Source organism: Scaptodrosophila lebanonensis, unplaced genomic scaffold (genome assembly GCF_003285725.1).
Source record: "Scaptodrosophila lebanonensis strain 11010-0011.00,11010-0021.00 unplaced genomic scaffold, SlebRS2 tig00000029-arrow-arrow-pilon, whole genome shotgun sequence".
Taxonomy (NCBI): Eukaryota; Metazoa; Arthropoda; class Insecta; order Diptera; family Drosophilidae; genus Scaptodrosophila; species Scaptodrosophila lebanonensis.
Window position 1 is genome coordinate 21,027 of NW_022060539.1, and position 20,436 is coordinate 41,462.

The 20,436-nt window shown below is 41.7% G+C and overlaps 5 protein-coding genes across 5 annotated transcripts; 3 read left to right on the forward strand and 2 right to left on the reverse strand.

Moving 5' to 3' along the window:
• Positions 1 to 2,892: 2,892 nt before the first annotated feature.
• Positions 2,893 to 9,110, forward strand: LOC115622091 (ETS-like protein pointed; the record flags this gene model as incomplete). Its single annotated transcript, XM_030515933.1, has 4 exons — positions 2,893 to 3,122; positions 6,440 to 7,446; positions 8,383 to 8,540; positions 8,608 to 9,110. Coding segments are annotated over 4 exons (1,459 nt in total), but the record flags the coding sequence as incomplete, so codon positions are not given.
• An 859-nt stretch (positions 9,111 to 9,969) lies between these two features.
• On the forward strand, positions 9,970 to 12,907 carry LOC115622093 (glutamate dehydrogenase, mitochondrial-like). Its single transcript, XM_030515935.1, has 4 exons — positions 9,970 to 10,462; positions 10,521 to 11,113; positions 11,176 to 11,583; positions 12,509 to 12,907. Exons 1-4 carry the CDS (start codon positions 10,078 to 10,080, stop codon positions 12,731 to 12,733), a joined length of 1,611 nt encoding a protein of 536 aa, XP_030371795.1. The 5' UTR covers positions 9,970 to 10,077; the 3' UTR covers positions 12,734 to 12,907.
• Positions 12,908 to 12,913: 6 nt separating this feature from the next.
• Positions 12,914 to 14,707, forward strand: LOC115622090. Its single transcript, XM_030515931.1, has one exon. The coding sequence runs from the start codon at positions 12,970 to 12,972 to the stop codon at positions 14,617 to 14,619; it is 1,650 nt and encodes a 549-aa protein (XP_030371791.1). The 5' UTR covers positions 12,914 to 12,969; the 3' UTR covers positions 14,620 to 14,707.
• An 872-nt stretch (positions 14,708 to 15,579) lies between these two features.
• On the reverse strand, positions 15,580 to 16,705 carry LOC115622094 (zinc metalloproteinase nas-1-like). The gene is made up of 2 exons (XM_030515936.1): positions 15,896 to 16,705; positions 15,580 to 15,834 (listed from the first exon to the last, which is right to left on the reverse strand). Exons 1-2 carry the CDS (start codon positions 16,703 to 16,705, stop codon positions 15,580 to 15,582), a joined length of 1,065 nt encoding a protein of 354 aa, XP_030371796.1.
• Positions 16,706 to 17,515: 810 nt separating this feature from the next.
• LOC115622092 (cell division cycle protein 16 homolog) lies at positions 17,516 to 20,129 on the reverse strand. The gene is made up of 7 exons (XM_030515934.1): positions 20,034 to 20,129; positions 19,606 to 19,953; positions 19,384 to 19,546; positions 19,049 to 19,319; positions 18,723 to 18,986; positions 18,013 to 18,661; positions 17,516 to 17,949 (listed from the first exon to the last, which is right to left on the reverse strand). The coding sequence occupies exons 1-7, from the start codon at positions 20,127 to 20,129 to the stop codon at positions 17,593 to 17,595; spliced, it is 2,148 nt and encodes a 715-aa protein (XP_030371794.1). The 3' UTR covers positions 17,516 to 17,592.
• Positions 20,130 to 20,436: the final 307 nt, after the last annotated feature.

Genomic DNA, 20,436 nt, shown 5'->3' on the forward strand with positions numbered 1-20,436 from the left:
TTATAAGAAAAAATACGAATTGCGGGGGAGTGGGGGGGGTGTATCAGAAAAAATAAACAAACTCGTTCTGCCTAGGGCTTATAGGAACCTTGATACCAATTTTGGTTATCCTAGCTCTTGTACTTACTGAGATCCTTGCGCTCATACAGACAGACGGACAGACGGACAGACGGACAGACGGTCAGACGGACAGACGGACAGACGGACAGACGGACATGGCTATATCGACTCGTCTTCTCATCCTGATCAAGAATATATATACTTTGTGGGGTCTGCCACGCCTCCTTCTGTGTGTTACATACATGCGCACAAAACTAGTATAGCCTTTCACCCTTTGGGTACAGGCTATAATTAAACAACTACTCTTTAAAGGTCGAGAGCACCATTTTTATTTAGATCTATCGAATAATACTATAGTGTCACCTTTTGATGGAAACGCCACGCAATTACTTAACATGTTTCTGAAGTTTTTCGCTTTTTTTTTTAACCAAAAACACGCACTTTGATATTAATGGCATTGCAAATATGAAAAACTAGCTTGTGAGAAGAAGCAACAAGTTCAATTCACGCGCAACACACCCCAACACAGCGCCCGAACCAACCCCAACCCTCAACCCGAAGCCGTCATAAGGAACAGGGCAAAGAAATAAAACACGAAAGAAAAAAGTGCGCAGCAAAAAACAAACATTTCGATATCGTTTCGCGCACACGAGTCTACAAGAGATATGAGAACGTCCATGTACATACAAACATACATACACACACGTACATAGCACATATGCACATTGAGATGTACATACATACATACATATGTGCATATGAGTACGTTTTAGTTGTTCTTGATTATGATTATTACCGCGGCACATTAGTATGTTATAGTACAGTGTATTATATTTTGCTCAGTTGTTGCCGAACCCGAACACACAGCACACGAAGAGCAGCCAATGAACGAACGAGCTAACGAACGCACACGAGCCCGACATAGGCACTCAGGCACAGCACACACAGATAAACCGCTACGAGGGATCGACAGCGTCAACGTCAGCGTCGACAGCAGCGCCAGCGCAGCCGACAATACAACGCACAACTTCGGCGCAACTTCAGTTCTTGAACGGATGTCGAAGGTGGAAGAAGTGCCGCTGATGTTCGCGCTCGCTTGAATTGAAAGAAAATAAATAAAAATCACTCATACGAGCCATTGTACGATTGTCGTCCACATCGACGTTCAATTTAAGATATAAACTGTGCGCGCCAGTGCTCCAAGACGCGTGTCTTCTGTACTCTACACAGTCAGGGCGATAAAATAACGAATATACTAAATACATAGAGTATATAAATATTTGTGATTACAAATGAAATAAAAGGAGACGTTGGCATTGAAACTGCACACAAATTAAATAAAACAATGAAATAAATAAAAACAAGTTGCTGATACTAACATCAAATACATTCACACAGTATTTTTTCAAAATATATGCGCATTAATTTATCATACGATTTGTGTGCTGTATATATAATTATATATATGTGTCTGATTGTGGTACTGAATCTTTCGTTTCGGAATTTTCTCATGTGAATTGCTTTAAACAGTGGCCATTATAAGCGCGAAATACCAGCAAGTGTTAAGTTGAAATTAAAAATGCGACGGAAAAATTTAACAATTGTGAAGGAATGCAACAAATGAAGTGAGGAAAAATTTATATCAATGAAAAAAAGATTATAAAAATTATAATAATTGTCAACGCTTGGCAAATAATTCGATTAAAATAACTAAAGCAAAGAAAGCGTTATACATTTATTGGAATATTTGCATTATCGGAGAAATAAATTCCCTTGGCTGTACTTCAATACCTTTAAATAATAACAATAAATTCAAATACAATCGAAACGCTTCACCAAATTTAGATTAGGACCCGCATAGTAGAAACCCCCTGAAAGACCACAACAACAATATTAAATTAAGTGTATATGTATGTGTCGGGCAATGCAAAAATTAAGAAGAATCCAAAAACCAAAATCAATTTTAATACAAATGCAAGTACCACCAGCATAAACGACAATTTCAGCTTACGATTTCGAAAATACTCAATTGAAGAACGGACATTGTTTCTGTGTATGTGTGTGTGTGCGTTATCTGCTCCAATACCCGCAAATCCCGCAGAATTGAGGCATTCAGACATTCAGATATTCAGTTTTGTTAGTGAGTAATATTATGAAGTGATTTTGAGAGACCATAAAAGTCAATGACGTGCGCTTTTTCCATTAAGTTTTTGACAATTGACCAATTGGAAAATTCGAAGAGATGCCGCCCTCTGCGTTTTTAGTTAATGCCACCATAATCAGCGCAACAACAGCGGCAGAGGGAGCAGCGGACTGCGATAGAGTAACAAACTTAAACATTGACGCCAACACAAGCAGTAGGCCTATAAATCAATTGAAAAATTTGCATAAATTGGCGCAACAGCAGCAACAACAGCAACACTTTGCGAGCACGAGCAACAACAATTGTCAAACGGCGCCAAACTACAATTACGCAGCAACAACAACCGCTACAACAACGAAACCAACAACAAATATGGTGCTACAAAGCTATGAGAATTATCCTAGCTATCATTTGCCACATCAAGCCGCCCACTTGCTGCATCAGCAACATCACCAGCAGCAGCATCAGCAGCAACAACATCATCACCAGCAACATCAGCAACACCAACAGCATGCACTGCATGCACAGCAGCAGCAGCATCTACAACAGCAACAACAACATTATGGCTCACCCACGCATCACGCACAACAACAGCAACATCAGCAGCAGCAGCAGCAGCCACATCAACGCTTGTCCGGCGGCAGCACCGGCAGTAACACAGCCTCATCCTCATCGGGCTCCAGTTCCAGCTCATCCAGCGCCTCAACGCCCTCATCTGCCGTCGGCTTAGGTGCTGGCGCCGCTTTTTCGAGCGGCACCAGCGCCAGCTCTCTGGTTGGTGCTTTGGCCAGCTCCACGGCTGCCTCATTGGGTCTGGGCTACTTTAATGATATAGCGCCGTTTGTGGGCGACTATTCGCCCACATCGCATCAGGCGTCTAGCAACAACAACAATAATGCCTACTACAACCGATTCGGATGTGAATTTCTTTAGTTCAGGTAAAGCTCCCAGTCCCCCTCTCTCCCCTCTCTGTTCCTTTCTCTGGCAAGAACAAAAGGCAGCTTGGCAAATATTGAAACAAAGTAAAACCCGACGCTAATAATCTTGACATCAAATGCTAAAGCATTTCAACCACAAATTAATTACAACTGGTAGCCCACAGAGTGCCAGGATGGTGGGAGGGGGTGTGAAGTGTGTGTCTGTGTGTGTGTGTGCTCAAAAGATGTGCCCGCAGACAAGTTCGTTCGTTTGGGTCGCTCTTCATTGTGCGTTCTTTGGTTCGTCCCTCGTTACCAGCCATTTCAAATAATTAAATTGTAATTCATTTTTAAGTGCTTATATGCAACACGCCTGGTGCGTAATCACAACGCGCGTTGGCCCGCAAGTCATGTCGGCCTAACCCTCACACCCCCACCCCATCTCCGACGCTCTAGAAGTGAGCAAACACGCAACAAGTAGCTATGAGATTGTCAGCACTTGGATTTCAGTTTTGGGGATTTCTTTTCCATTCTAGATGGGTGGGTGTTGCGGCTTGTTTGTTCAATAGTTGGTGCTGTCTCTGTTTGCACTTTAGGCAGCGATGTGATAAATGCTCACTGTTTGACAATTAAATGCTTTGTCCACAACTTGTATATATAATGTACATTGGATGTATCATATACATACAAGTATATACTCGTACATGCTTAAATCAGCTGCAAAATGGATGTAGAATGTAACGCATGGATGAGTTCTATAATTAATAAACTGCACATCATTTCAATCAGAAAGGTCAATTTTTGAACTATCAATTAATGAAAAACCTCAAGTCTGCTTTAGAAACTAAATTTAAACTAAAAGCATTGCCTAAAAGGTTGAAAATTTAATCCATTTTTGATTTAAATTTATGTTTGTGCTTTATTTTTTGGGCTTCAATAATGGAATTAGAGTTTAAAAAGTTATACTTTTGATTTCAGTTTACTTGATAGGTTTCTTTTTAAAGATTTTCTTAAAGTAGCTTATTAATATTCATTTTGAAATATGGATTGGATTATTAATTTTAATACAATTTGCAGTTTTCTTTTATTTTCAAACATTGCAGCGAAGCACTTTTTGGTTTTACAAGTATTTATATAATTGTTAAACTCTTTTAAATGAAACATTTCAGTTCAGATTACAAACAAATTAATTTTAAATTTTTAAAGCTTTGCAGAAAGTAGCTCTACTCCCAATATTTTTTTATATACTCTGAAGACTTAAGGGCTTCATCGAAACAAATCTGGCAAGCCTCTAAATACTTACATCCTTCCAACTATACGAGTATAAAGTTGAGAATATATAGATAATTGGAAGCTTGACAGTATTAAGAGGGTTGCCAGATTTGCTTCGATTTTATAATGACTCCGGAATATATTAATGTACACCTAAGCTTCGTGACAATGGTTTTGTTTAAACAATTAGTTGAATCAAAAACGTTATGAATCAAACAACTATAAGCTGCAACTAAATTTAACTCAATTCTATCTCAGTAGACACCCATATGCGTATATTATGCATCTATAAAATTATTTTAGAATTCTGAAAATTTCGGTTTTCATAATTAAACAAATTAATATACCATTTCAGAATGGTAATCAATTTTGAACAGCAGGAATTTATATTTTGTAAAAATATAACCAAATACGAAATATCTTTGAAATTCATTATACTTTTTTCTAGATCTGTTCTTAATGGAACTTCTCTTACATTTTACGATATACTTAGTTTTTCAAACAGTAAAAGTGCTGCGGAATAAGGATATTGACTCGTTTTACGTATTCATATTGTATTGCTTGTACACCAAAAATATGGTCACACATTAAATGATGTGCATACAAAGTCGGAAGGAAAATATACTTAAGAATAGAATTAATTATTATCCATGAACATTGGGCAGTCTGGCCGTAGCTTAAGCTATTTTTATAAAAGAGAAGACTTGGTCCAGTAGATGATGTCTCTTTAAATGTCTTTGGTGTTGACTTTTCTTGAGCAGAGAGCCTTTGGATATACCGAATACCCTTGCTATGCCTAGGTGTAAAGCGTTTAATAAATTGCAGGATGCACCCAGCCTCAGTTTAAATCCATGTGGTGTTTATAAATCCAAAAATAAAAACAAATAAACCCTAAAATCGGCTTATCATTTAATTTAGTTTTTATAAAAGGATATACCAGTTTGTTCCGGATAACAAGACAAGTCAATATTAGTATTCCAAATAATTAGGTTCAGTGTAACTTTAAACGGTAATAAAGTCTTATTGAATTATTTGTAAGCTTTTTGGAAATTTAAGAAACTATTATTTCAGTTCAGCTCGTCAGCACATCTCATAAGGTACTGTAGGTCTTTCAGGGCTTCGAAGTTAATTTCGAATTTAATCAAGCACTTACGACTAGCTAGTCCTTGTTTGTCCTTCAGATGCTTTGGGGTTGGCCGTCTTAGCAGAGTTTTCACTTAACTTTTGCTTAGATGCTGCGCCACTGGCAATCGAAATGAATGTATCTGTGGGTATTTGTTTTTTGTTTTTTTTTGTTTTTGGAGGAGGAGTATTGACGCGAATCGAATACGATGCGCTGAACTCTTGCGGCTCGGCGTGCGCTTCGTTTCGTCTCACTTTGCCAGCCAACGACTGCTTGTATCTGTATCTGTATATGAATGTGTATCTGTGTCTGTGTCTGAAAGTGTGTGCGCAATACCGGCGTGTTGAGCGAATGGGACGAGCGCAAAGCTTTTCGAACAAACACATGAGTGAGTGAGTGAATGGGATTACAGTGGTTGGAGCGAGCGAGTGAGAGCCAGAGTTGCAAGAATGTATGTGTGTGTGTGTGTGTGTGTAGCAACAGGTTTTTTGTATCTCACAGATACAAGTAGCAGCGATTTGTGTGTTAAATGCGCTTACTGCGATTAATGTAGCGTGCGCTGCTCACAGACCATTAGATGGGAAAAAAGCTGTCTATAAAAGTGTCTGTCGGTCTGCCAGTGTGTCTGTGTGTGTGAGTATCTGTGAGCATGCGTACACTAGTATGTGGGCCAGCTTTGATTTTGATTGGTTTTCGATGTATTTACACTCTCTGTGCCTATGCGTGTGTGTGTGTGTGTGAAGCTGATGATGTGTGAGAGACGCCGCCCCATTTTTGACGACACGCCATGACGTGCCTTCAATATTTGAACTTGATTGATAAGATAGTTTAATTACAGATACTCTTACTTGTGTGTACTCGACCCCTTTCTCAAAGTACTGTACTTACTTGTAATAATCAACATTGTCCTGTTTTTATTTACAGGCTATAGCAATAATGCGCATGATCGCTCCCAGACTAGCCCGCCACCGCAGCAACAGAGTCAGCAGAATGGCAACAACAATTCAATGCTGCCGCCTGCTGTGCAAAACTCGGCCAGTCAGGGCAACAGTAACAGCAACAACAACAACAACAATAGCGGCAATAGCAGCAGCAGCAACAACAACAGCGGCGGCGCTAATGCGGGCAGTAACAACAACAACAACAACAATAATAATAACAACAACAACAGCAACATCAACTACATGCAAATGGCAGCAGCCGCTGCCGCAATCTACACACAACATCAGCTTAAAGAGGAGCCGGGCACACAAAATCCCAACAACAGCAGCAGCAGCAACAACAACAACAACAACAGCAATGCTGCCGCCTACGCACAAAATCCTCAAAACGATCCCACCGATCTCTCCAGCTACGGCCTGCCCGCACATTTGGCAGCCGTAGCGGCTGCTGGCCACTACGGTGGTGGTGGTGGTGGCGGTGCTGCTGCTGGCGGTGGTGGCGGTGGTGGTGGCAACTCTGGCCCTGGTGCTGGCGATGATAACGACTATCACAGCACACTATCGGCGCAGGAGCATCAGAGTCAGGGCTCGAGTGCTGGCAATGGCAGCGGCAGTGCCGGCAGCTCTGGCTATCTGGATGGCAGTCCCGATTTCTATAATTCCTATAATCGTTCACGCTTTTCCGATCCCTACGGCACCGATTTCACGCACTACGATACCACACAGTTTCAGGGCATGGGCGGTCAGCCCGGCATGGATCAATGGGGCGCACATCCACACCACAATCCGGCCGCTTACATAAGCACCTTGGGTCTGGATAAATCCCTACTCGGCGGCTATACGACCCAGGGTGGTGTGCCATGCTTCACGGGCTCGGGTCCCATACAGCTGTGGCAATTCCTGCTGGAGCTCTTGCTCGATAAAACGTGTTCGAACTTCATCTCCTGGACAGGCGACGGCTGGGAGTTCAAGCTCACCGATCCCGATGAGGTAAGTAACAGCTGCACAGATTTTCTCTAACCTACGGTCACACAGTCAGATTATTTGCAGAGAAATTTATGATGGTTTTATACCAGTACGCAGCAGCTTAGTTAATAAGCAATTATATTTGCATAAAAAAATAGTTTCTTCGACTACTAAGTATATTAATGAGATTTGAGTATAACTCATCGAATTTGTGTGCAAATTATTTGCCTGTTATAACAGTTTTGAAGAAATTTGCATCAAAACTTAGATGTTTTCCATCGATCAAAGAGTTCTTAGAAGTGTAGGTCAATTATTTAAATAAGTGCTACTCGATATTCAAAAATCTGCACCTTTATATACTATATTCATATATATTCACTAATTTGTAAGCCAATTGGAATTTGAAAAACTTAAGTTAACTTAATTTGACACACTTGTTAAATATGACAAATTTGTATGCGAATTATTAGCCTGTGTGACCATAGCCTTACTTGATTTCGAAAATTGAACTAATTTTGTAAAAGTTTCAGATTTAAATCTATTCATTTTTTAGAAAGATTCGAATCTTGTGAAATATGACAAAATTGTGTGCAAACTATTCGCCTGTGTGACCATAGCCTTACTTGATTTCGAAAATTGAACTAATTTTGTAAAACTTGCAGATTTATTAGGCAACTGAAATCTATTTATTTTTTAGAAAGATTCGAATCTTGTGAAATATGACAAATTTGTGTGCAAATTATTCGCCTATGTGGCCATAGCCTTACTTGATTTTTGTAAAAGTTTCGAAGTTATAAGGCAACTGAACTCTATTTCTTAGCGAGATTCAAATTATAGATGTTTCCACCGAAACATCTGCAGATTTAAGAACGAATAGTACAAGATATAGGACTTTTAGTTTTCAGAAAATTTCATCACACAGAATAATTCATGGTTCCCATATTTTCTATCTACCTGCAGGTTGCTCGTCGATGGGGCATACGGAAGAACAAGCCCAAAATGAATTATGAGAAGCTGAGTCGTGGTCTCCGATATTACTACGATAAGAACATTATACACAAGACAGCGGGCAAGCGCTACGTCTATCGCTTTGTGTGTGATCTGCAGAATCTGGTCGGGTAAGTAGCGCAAAAATGAGAGAAGCATAAACCGATAACTAAATGTTCTCTTAACTCTTACTTACAGACACACGCCTGAGGAGTTGGTGGCGAAATACGATTTGAAAATCGAGAAGAAGGACATCGATTAGCAGCGATATGGAAGCGATCGAAGCAGCATTACACCGAGTGTGGATTCTTTCATGTGTGCTTAGTTTTGTGCTCTGACAACACAATTGTTTTAGCTTTTCATATTGGCAAAGCTGAATATATACATATACTATATATACTATACATACATATACATACTATATTTTTAGCTTCAGAGTTTGTTTTCCATGCGTGATGTTAAATTTTAAGCAGCATAACCTGCGATCTTACGACGAGATTAAAGTGTTAAGCGCCCAATAATGTGTAATGTGTAAAAAGCAGAGTAGCCTTTTAAATTAATTTGAAATTAATTTAAATATTCGCCCCTAGCCCTAAGTAATTAGCCATTACCCCTAACTCTAATTTTAAGCTTAAGTCGTTAGCATTGATACTATACTATATGAAGGAAACCAGTTCAAGATACAACAGAAACGGATTGAATACGAGTGGAAATCAATATAAAAAGTAATTAAATTTTAAATTTGTGTGCAATTTGATTGTTGTTGTCCCATGGAGATAGTTGATGAAGAGAAAGTGAAAATTATAAACTGAAATTATAAATCATTTCTAGCATATTCGTAAACGAGGCCATAAAAAATGTGCATGTCCCCAAAAAGTGATATTAAAACGCTACATTTCGTTAACATTTTTTCAATTTTTTCGATCGCTTTTTTTTCTTTAACCCACCCACCCATTAAGCTGCAACACATTTTTCGAAAACGACCAATTTCGTGTGTACATATAAAATGAAATCTGTAGCTATCTATATAACATGTGTATCTTTAAAATTTGTAACTTATATCTGTCCTGTTGGTAATACGAAGTACTCGGCCAGCCCCCCCCCCCCCAAAAAAAAAAAAAAAAAAAAAAAAAAAAAAAAAAACACACCCACAAACACACAACATTTTGTGCGCTTCCGTGCGAGCCCAAGAGTTTTAAACGTAAAACGGCACATCAGTTAGTAGTACCTATCTAATATTAACCTCTACGAGTATATACCAGCCTGTATCCACATAGTAGTACCACATATGTTATATTTTAGTTTGTATTCAGTTAGATATATGTATGTACGAGAGAGTTGAGCAAGCATTCAGTTTGTGCTTTCAATTGTGTATAGCTATAAATTATTTAAGCTTAGCTCGTAGCTAGTAGCCACGTATTATGTAGAGCAATTTTCAAATATTGTATTTATATAATAAACGAAAAATCCAAAAAATATTTTAAAACAAACCCAACAACTCAGTCATCATTCAAATGTTTGTCTTTGGCCTTTCTCTGGACTTTATTTTTATCTACTTAAAAGGAATTTAATCTCTTTACTAGTCTTCAGAAACTCTCTCAAAATTTTCCAGAACATATTTTTTTGTTTTGATTTGTTTCCCACGAAGAGATCGCGTGTATTTCGAAAATGTTTCGTGGAATTACTCTAGGCCTCGGCACGTGGCAAAAAGCGCGCTCTTTCCAGCAAGTTCCAAGACGCCAGGAGCACAAAATGCCAGAGCATTTGAAGAAGGTCGAAACGGACAAGGATCCCGAGTTCTCGGCAATGGTGCTGTATTATTATCACAAGGCGGCGCAGAAAATGGAGAAGGAGCTGGTCAAGGAGATGGACGTGTACTCGCATATGAAGCCGGAGGAGAAGCAGGCACGTGTAACCGCCATTTTGAACTTAATTGGCAGTGTGACCACCTCGTTGGAGGTCAGCTTCCCGATTATCAAGAGCAATGGACAGTATGAGATTATCACCGGCTATCGCTCGCATCACATTAGACATCGGCTGCCCCTGAAGGGAGGTAAGTGGTCGGCGCACAGGGAGTGGTTCAGTGCTGGACTAATCTCTTCCTTGTCCAGGCATACGCTACGCCACCGATGTGGATGAGAGCGAGGTCAAAGCGTTGGCCTCCATCATGACCTTCAAGTGCGCTTGCGTTAATCTGCCATATGGCGGCTCCAAGGGCGGCATCCGCATAGATCCCAAAAAGTACACGGTTAACGAGCTGCAGACGATTACGCGTCGCTACACCATGGAGCTGTTGAAGCGCAACATGATTGGGCCGGGCATTGATGTGCCCGCTCCGGATGTGAACACGAGTCCGCGTGAGATGAGTTGGATCGTGGACCAGTATACCAAGACGTTCGGCTACAAGGACATTAATGCGGCGGCCATTGTGACCGGGAAGCCCGTCCATTGCGGTGGCATCAACGGTCGCAACTCGGCGACGGGTCGGGGTGTCTGGAAGGCAGGCGATCTGTTTCTGCAGGACAAGGAATGGATGGATTTGCTTAAATGGAAGACGGGCTGGAAGGATAAGAAAGTCATTGTTCAGGGCTTCGGCAATGTGGGCTCCTTTGCGGCCAAATTTGTGCACGAGGCTGGCGCAAAGGTAATTGGCATTAAGGAAATGGATGTATCCCTAGAGAACAAGGATGGCATTGACATCAATGTGAGTAGCAGACACACTGCCATGGTTCTCAGCTGACCAATCGATTTCCACACGATTCATAGGATTTATTTGCGTACAAGGATGAAAAGAAATCTATTAAGGGCTACTCCAAAGCAACGGAAGCCAAGTCTGATCTCTTGAAGGCTGAATGCGACATTCTAATGCCGTGTGCCACACAGAAGGTCATCACCAGTGAGAATGCCAATGACATTAAGGCCAAAATGATTCTGGAGGGTGCCAATGGACCCACAACACCGGCTGGTGAGAAAATCTTGCTCGATAAGGGCGTGCTCTTTGTGCCTGATCTCTATTGTAATGCGGGCGGCGTCACTGTCTCCTATTTCGAGTACTTGAAGAACATCAATCATGTATCCTACGGCAAAATGAACTCCAAAACGACATCTCAGCTCATACACGAAGTAATCAACTCAATTAACGAGTCCTTGTGTCAGGCCAAGGATGTTGAACTAGTAAGTATACGAATGTGACACTGACTGCTACATTTTTAGGGAACTTCCGTTGTGAGTAGACAGTCATATTCAATGAATACTTCTCTTAAAGAGTCCACCTAAGAGGACAACCTCTCACCTAAGTATTAAGGAAGAGGCTGAAAATAGAGATACTGAGATGATCTATCCAGCAACCTAGTATAGCCTGCTTAAACATACTTATATATAACTTTTGTTAGCCAACTGCCGGCATAAGGATTGCTTAAAGGGCAGAATTCGATTTAGGTTTGGGCGATAGCCTTAACGTTGTCTGACCATTACACTCGATAGTTCCACCTTCCCCTTAAGCACTGTTCTGCCAATGGAAGTGATTGGTTAAGTCCATCCAGAATATCTTGTCAGACAAATCAGTGGACTACAGATCCAAAGAAGAATTTGCTTATGAAAAAGAACCACCAGCCACTTAGGGAATGTCCAGAGCTTCGTCAGCAGAGCTTTATAGAGCATGGAACGAGCTCGTGTGTTTCGGCTGTGTTTGGCCAGTACGGATCGAATTCTAAATAGATCTGAGCATGGAGCTGGCTATGACTGATTCTCCTTCTTCGAAAAGAGGGAAATATAGTAGCTCTATATCTTGCCAGTTCTTTTTAGTGAAGCTCCATATGAAGAGTCAAACCAAAAAAAAATATTTTAGACAGATTAGTGACAGCTTCTCGGATCCAAGACTATCGACAGCACTATTTGCCGCCTGACTGACAGTCATTTATTTTCGGCCAGAAGATGCTGTAGTGGCTCGAAACCATACAAGATTTTCCTAGTAGAGTAGACACCACCACCTTCCTTTGGGCTGTCTTTGAAAACCCTAGAGAAGTCTAATTTTTTTGGCTTCAATCATAATCCCTTTGGCCCTAGGATTCCCACTCATCTCCCGTGCATCTCTTTGCAGCCAGACATTGAGCCCAATGATCGCCTGAAGCAGATACGTGACTGTACCAAGGAGGCCGAAATTGTAGATGCGGCCCTGCAAACGGTTATGGAATCTGCAGCCGCTGGCATCAAAGCGACCGCCAACCAATTCGAGCTCTGTAACGATTTGCGCACGGCAGCCTACGTGTGGTCTGTATTTAAGATATTCCGTGCCATGGAGAGCTCAGGAATATCACAGCAGTAGTATGCTCTGACCTTCCACTCAACACGTATGGAAAAAATTTACTGTGAGACTTGGGAGAACTCATTTTTCGAAAACAACGCGTCCAAAAAACACTTCAATATAAATTGTGCTATAGAACAATATTATACCACAAATAGTTTTTGTATTTAGAATAAACAAATTAAACAAATTTAATACGTTTTGCTACTTTCTATACTTTAACCAAACTTTGTTGGCTGTATTCGCGTCTGCACAACATGGACGATATACAGTTCAATAAGTCGAGTTTTCTCGAGAGCTATCTGCTCAAGCATCGCGATCTGGGCAAGAGGCAGCGCGAGTATAAGAAGATACTGTCCAGTAAGTTGAAGACGCGCAAGGAGACCATCATCGAGGCCAGCTACGAAAATGCCATCACCCAGCTTATGGAGGAGAAGGATGACTTGCGTGCTCAAATCTGGGTGGCCACTGGCGTTACGCACAAAAAAAAGAATGATCGTCATCTGAACCTCATACGGTGCCACGTTGATTGCCAGGAGAACCTGACCGAGGACATTATGCGGCTCAAGGTCTCCATAAATAATATGGAGCGCGAGATAAGTCGGGTGGACAAACAGATTTACGATCTCAATCGCCTTACCGTGCCCGACCAGCAGCATCAGGCGCATGTGGCACGTGTGCGCAAGAAGATGATGATACTGGAGAATTCGCTGGAGGTGGGCGTGCGTCAGGAGTGTGGCTTCACTGCAGCCAATGCCGACTTGCGCGAGCAGCTCATACGGATACTCAACCATCGCACCTTCTTCAACGAATCCTACACCAAGATGGTGCAGAAGCTGAACAGCGATAAAAAGTATTTGGTCGATCTGATCGAGTATGCGCTGAACACCTTCGATGGCTGCATCGATGTGTATGAGAAGATCGACAACATTGCGAAGCGTGAGGCCAAGGAGCGCGAATTGCGAAAAATTGAGATGCAGGGCATTATGCGAAAGGTGGCGGCCGACGCCGACAATACAGCCTTCCTCGAATGCAAAGCCAAGGTGCGCATACTCGCCGATCTACAGCCCAAGGAGTACAGACGTCGAGACGAGTTCCGACGCAAGCACAACAAAAAGATCAATCTCTACAACTCGGTGCTGCAGAAGATACTCGACTACACCAACTCGCACAACGTCGAGGAGGTGATTGAGAAGTTCCAGCAGCAGGAGAGCCTCTACTACTCATTCTTCAACTACGCCAACGAAATGAGCTACCACATTACGCTTCTGAACAACTCCGTGAATCGTCTGTTCGAGGACATCATAATGCTGAAGCGGGACAATTCGCACACCCTGCTGGATCAATTAGAGTTGATATCCAATTTAGAAGAAGAGGTTAACAATAAGCAGGCCTCTAATGTGACGCTGCACAATGCCCGTGAGCAGAACGACACGCGTCTGGAGAATCTTCTACAGGGCGTGGAGACGCTCTGCGAAATGTGCATGGTCGACTCGACGCCACTGAGCTCTCTCCTCGGCGATCACACGCACGTCAATTTGGTGAATGTGCGACGGTTCCTTAAAATACTAGAACGTCGCATTCAGGAACTGACCGCCTGTGTCTACGTGAACGAGCGCCAGGACGAGGGCAACTTTGACTATGTCGTCAAACAGATCGAGAAGATATGCGAGCTGCCCACCGATCTGAACGACATTGTCCTAACCCAGCAGTGTCCGGAGTGCGCCGAAGGCGAGGCGTTCAACATGGACGATGGCGGCGATGGTGTCATCATACACACCGTCACCGAGGCCAAGAAGAAACTCTACGAGAAGATTACTCAGCCGGAGATGCAATATCGACTGCACAGCATCAGCCAATGCCGTCTACCCCGATCTCGATTGCTGGCTGCCAAGCGCAACATGTAATCTTTCCAATTTCTTTCCATACCAATTTTGTTTGTCCACAATTCCAAATGCAAATCTCTGGGGATAAATACATTCATTTGAATATACAGTCTTTTACTATATTTGTGAACATAGGTTCCTAGACATATGTTCAAAACAAAGCAGCTAAATATTTGAAATCAATCAAGTGATGGGGCAAGAAAGGGCTGGCATCTAATGATAGAAAAATTAGCACTTCTAGCTACACATAGCACTTTCAGAGTTCAATAACAACGATCTTTTCTGAAAAGTTTTTCCTAAAATTTAACTAATTATTAATCAATGATAATTACAGCCCGAAATTGGGGTAAAATTGTAGGGAAATAATTATTTTGTGTTTTTTAAGAGAGCGAGAAATACTGTATCGCAATCTTCTTTTTTAAGGATAATGATTTCCTCCATTATTAAAGAATTTTTTTGATTGTCTCACAATGTAATGTTTAATTTAAAATTATAGTTCTCAAGAACTTAACAAATAATTGATATTTTCCAGCAAAAAATAGAACTCTTAAGAAAATGATTATTTCTTGAGATTTTTTTTTTTTGCTCAAAAGTAAAAGTCACGTTGAAATTTATAGTATATAGTTTTTTAGCTGTCTTTAAAATAAACCCATTACGTACACAAAGGTTCTAAAGCTGTCAAAGTTAAATGAATGAATTAAAGAAATTGTCGCTATGTTCCTAAATTGTTCATAATATTTCCTATGAAATTTTGGATAACAATAAAGAAGACTGTTCTTTAATGATTCAACTATCTTGATCATACATATTTTCTTGGAAAAAAGTAAAAAACTATATATACTTGTAATTGCATTAAATAAGATTTATTATTATTTATATTTGGTAAGTTAAGTTATTTGTTTTTGTTGCTACATTTATTAATGGAGGATGCATTAAATAAGTCGAAGGCGATGATTTTGAATGTATCTTTGGTCATTCTTTCTACTGGCTAGGTTTGTTCTCATTCTCGTCGCCTAGGCCCAGGCCGCTGATGAGGCCACCGAGGAAGCTTTCAACAATTGGATTGCCGCTGCCTGCAACAGGAGCGGGTGCAGGTGCAGGCGCAGGAATTGGGACTGGTGCCACAGCTCCAGGTAGAGTTGGTTGATATCCGCAATCGTACATTTTGTTCAGCTTTTCCACATCGTAATCGGAGAAGCCATCACGCTGACCCATTTTGGAACTGCCACCGGCTCTCTGAATTTTTTGGAAAGTGAAATGAATTTGGGGAATAGAAAATAATTCAAATTATACGAACCACAGCCACAATTGTGGGCTGCCCGTTGGTGGAGAAGGCATTAGCCGAATAGTGCATCACACTGCCATAATCGTAGGGTACTCCGAAGGCCTCGGTGCGAGCCGCCTTGTCGAAATTGCTTTTTGCGGATGGCTGCACATTCTGGTACTGAATAGCGACAAAGCCATCGCGTTCCATGCGGTTCTGTTCGTGTAGAAAGCCCAGAGCATGCATCAGCTCGTGTATGGCTGTGCCTGGTCTGCCCAAACATCCAGGAGACTGAAGGTTCACCTCCTGCTTGCCGCCCACACGTCCCACCGATGACCAACAGCCCGAATTCCCACTCACAATGCTGATGTAGTCGCGCTCGATGCTGCGTGGCACAAAACGAATGCAGGTGCGTCTGTGATATTGGGCGATGGCATTCTCAATGGTGGTCCTGTCACGGGAATTGAAATTTCCGCGTATCTCGTAGGGCACCACACCTTTGGGCCAACGGGAGCTCTGCGTGGTGAGTCCATTCCTGATGTACTGGCCAGGCATAAGAATATCGCCTTCCAGATAGGTGCCCAGCTCCTCAGGATTAATCGCGTTCTCGGCACTATAATTGGCCACGAGGGCCGCGGTTAACTCTTGATCGGGCGTACCAAACAATGCACTGCCATAGGCGCTTAAATCGATGATATCCTTACTGGCCGGCGCCTCAGCTGCATCAATGGCATTGTCAGGCAACTCAATGACCTCCGTATCGTCGATATCATCATAAGATATCAAGGGCACAGCCTCGGCCAATGCAAGGGTAAACGTTAGCACCAATATTAAGCGGATCATTGTTCACTTTTTCCCCTCTAATTCTTGTCTATTTAGTATGTTGTTGACTGCTTGCTCGCTTTTTTGTGACTGTGCTATATTCGTGGCCGCTAGGGTATTATATACATGTCCCCGAACGGCCCGATGCAGCATAATCACGCGCGCAACTCTCTTTATCAGACGATGACGACGACCAAGTTGTTGCTTCTTACGTTTATTATAAACAACATGCTTACATACTATAGATATTTCGCCGGTAGACCTTCAGCTGTTTTCATTCACTCCCACTCGCTCGCACGCTTAATTGCTAGTCAAATATTTGGCATTATGTCTTAGCTGACGTTCTCAGTTAGTTCCATAAAGTGTATCAGTAGTTTGTTTGCATATTTAAAAGTTTAATGACATTTCTTAATGAGAACTTTTGCAGTTTTTCGTTGAACTAAACATAACCGATAAGCGCGCGCAATCGCTGTAACCTTTTCGTTTTATGGATTTATAAGCATACTGTATATTTTGGCTGTGATTTAGAGTGGAAAATATATCCAGAAGTACACCTTTCATATAAGCCGCCCAGCTTGATTTAAATGGGCATAGAATAGATATGCCTCAATTAAAAATTAGAAAAAGAAAAACATTGTAACATAAATAAATAGTGAATTAAAAACAATTTAGATTTCACATTATTGCTCTTGACTTGGACTGTTTCCAAAATTCCCAAGCACTACCAACAAGTAGAAAAAACGAAACAGCTGTGTGTGCCGTGTGCACAAATTGAGTTCAAGTGCATGCGGCAGCCGTAGCCGTAGCAGTCAGACCGAGCAACACACCATGTATGTATATAATATCGATATTATTCTTTTGAACATGGGAGAAAAAACAACGAACATAGTGCATTTACATGAACTATTTTAGGTCTCGAAACTCATCTCGACAATCATATTGGAGTCTGAATTGGTCAACTCGTCTTCATCAAATTTCAATTTAACGCCATTGAATTTATCAGCACTTGGAGCACGTTGGCTGCCAGCCGGGGTGGATTTGGAAACCTTTTTTAGGGCCTTGCTGCAAATCTCATCAATTGTGGTGTTGTCATCCATTAAGTCCTCAATGCAGCCTTTCAGTATTGTGGATGTGACAATGCAATCACGATTTAGAGCCAAACTCTTATGAAAATATTCAATAGCCTTGTCGAGGTTACCCAAAAGAGCATGGATAAAACCAATGGATGTGTATGTCGTTGGGTTCTGGGGCTTTAGCACCAGTGCCTGTAAACAAACAATCGTAACTTTTAAACAAATTACAAAAAACCAATCATCTTATTGGCTTACATATTGAAAGTGATAGAGCGCCTCCTCGTACTTTTTAATTTTGCGACAAGAATGACCCAAGTTGATGTACAACGGCTCCCAACGTGCAGATATTTCCTCATTATTGGCCTTTGCACGTTGACTCACAAGATCCACAGTGCAATGGAAGATGGTGGCGGCACCCTCGTAGTATTCATACTCATATTTAATCACGCCCAACTCATGCAGCACATAAACGTCAAGAGGAGCAATTGTCATGGCCTGTAAAAAGAACTTCTCCGCCAATTCGAGATTCTTTGTCAGTCCACACTCGACACCAATGTAGAGCAAAGGCAAATGACAGCCACGCATTAATTGCGTGGCCTTAAAGTACGCAGCCATGGCCTGCTCGTGCTCATTCTCATTAGCAAAGGAATGGCCATAGGCTAGCCAGGCGGGCCCATAGAGACGATCTAGTGCTGTGGCTTTGGATAAATAGCGGCGAGCTGGATCGCTCTTGCCTATCATGTCGTAGTAACAGCCAACGGCATACCAGGATATTGCTTTATCAGGATAGCGATCAACTAATTTGTGGGCCACATAGAATAGCTTATTAAAGTCTCCATTCTCCACGAGACACGCTATCTGTATGGTCAAGGCATTGTTGTGAAACGGATCAATTTTCAAGAGGCTGAACAGTTAGGAAATTAGTTAAATGCAGTCAATCATAAATATAAGTCTTCAAAACGTACTCATTCAGAATCTTCAGACAGTGTTTGTAGTCACAATCGTAGAAGCATTTCTCAGCCTCGGCTGCCATAAGATCCGTGCTGCGTAGCACCCGCGTCATGCATTCGGCGAGTGGCATTAACTGTATCGTGACTGTATCGTTGTCGCGTGAACGCCTTCGCCCGGACGACTCAAAGTAGGAGCGGTGCGAAGAATCAATCATGGAAGAGGCGCGGGAGAGGCTTGTTTGCAGCGAGAATGTGGGTACCTTCAAGTCCTCGAGCACTCTAAATTGTGATCAGGACTTATATAAACAGCACTCTACAATAATTTAATCTTCTTCACTTACTTTTGTGCCGGCGAAATTACCGGGAACTTGACCAAAATCGGCTTAGGTACCTGCGTCTCCGATGTGCCTGTTTGGGGCTGCCCACGTGTGCTAACCTCTTTGATATATTTAAGTACATCTGGATTGACAATGGGCGATATTTCATCAACCCCGCGAGTCGATATGAGCTCGTAGTATTTCTTCAATCTTGACTCGTACAATTTAAGAATAAACTTGGCATCCACTTCGCTCGATTGCTGTGCCAACGGTAAATGGTGCATCAATTCAAACTCTAAAAGGATAACAAGAGCTGTATTTTATTCGGAATATATGCATAAGAAGGAGCAGTAATTTACCTTCCCAGGCCATTAGCATTTCGTGCTGCACCAAAGCCTCTAGCGCTTCAAAGCAATAAATTGATTTGTGTAGAGCCTGCACATAAAAGTCCATGGCCATGCCCCGATTGTCAAGCGCTTCGTACACTTTACCTTTCATCAAGTATATGGAGGCCAGCAGTTCCTGTAATAAGCAAACATCACTTAATCATACAACTGCTTAGCCACGGCAGTTTCGCTTACGTTGCGATTGTTCTCCTCGCCGGCAAAGACACTATTGCTCTCCAAATAGCAACCACTGCCCGCATCAACAGGCTGATTTATCAAGGAGGTGGTCATAAGATCCACCTCCACCGATTGTATGATATTGGCCGCCTCATTATACTCCTTCGCAGCGTATAAGCTTTCGAGCAGCAAATTGAAACAGGGCAGGGAATTCTTCTCCAGCTTATAATGCTGTATGGTATGGGCAGCGCGATGAAACTCCCCCAACAGAAACATGCACTGGGCATGATAATATACATCTCTTGGTTCATATCCACTAAGCACGGCCACTTTTTCTGCCCAAAAGAGCGCTGTTGAGTAGCGACGCTGTAAAGCAATAGAAACAGGCAACAAAAAAAACAAAACATCATCGATTTGTTGTTGTGCAAACAGCGGCGTCCACTTACCATGTCGATGAACTGTTTCACTAATTTGCGGTAGACAGCCAAATCAATTTGCTCATTTGTGGTTTCGGCACTGTTGCTCTCATTGTCGCCGGCCATTTTGTGCATTTAAATGATGTTCTATTCAAAATAAATAAAATTGTTAGCTTTATTTCCCTGCTTGCCGGCAAGCGCTTGCATTTTTTCATGTGATCTGGCAGCACTGTCGCTCAGCTGTCAGTCATATGGACTGCCATTCACAATAGGACATTCAAAAGCGCGGGCGTCCATACACCGCGAGAAACTATTTGAATGAAACAAAATGTTTTGTTGCATATGAACTATTTTTATATTAATTTTTGTTATTTGTTTAATAAGTATCATATATGAATATTAAATATTGTAAGGTTTATTACAAATTATACAG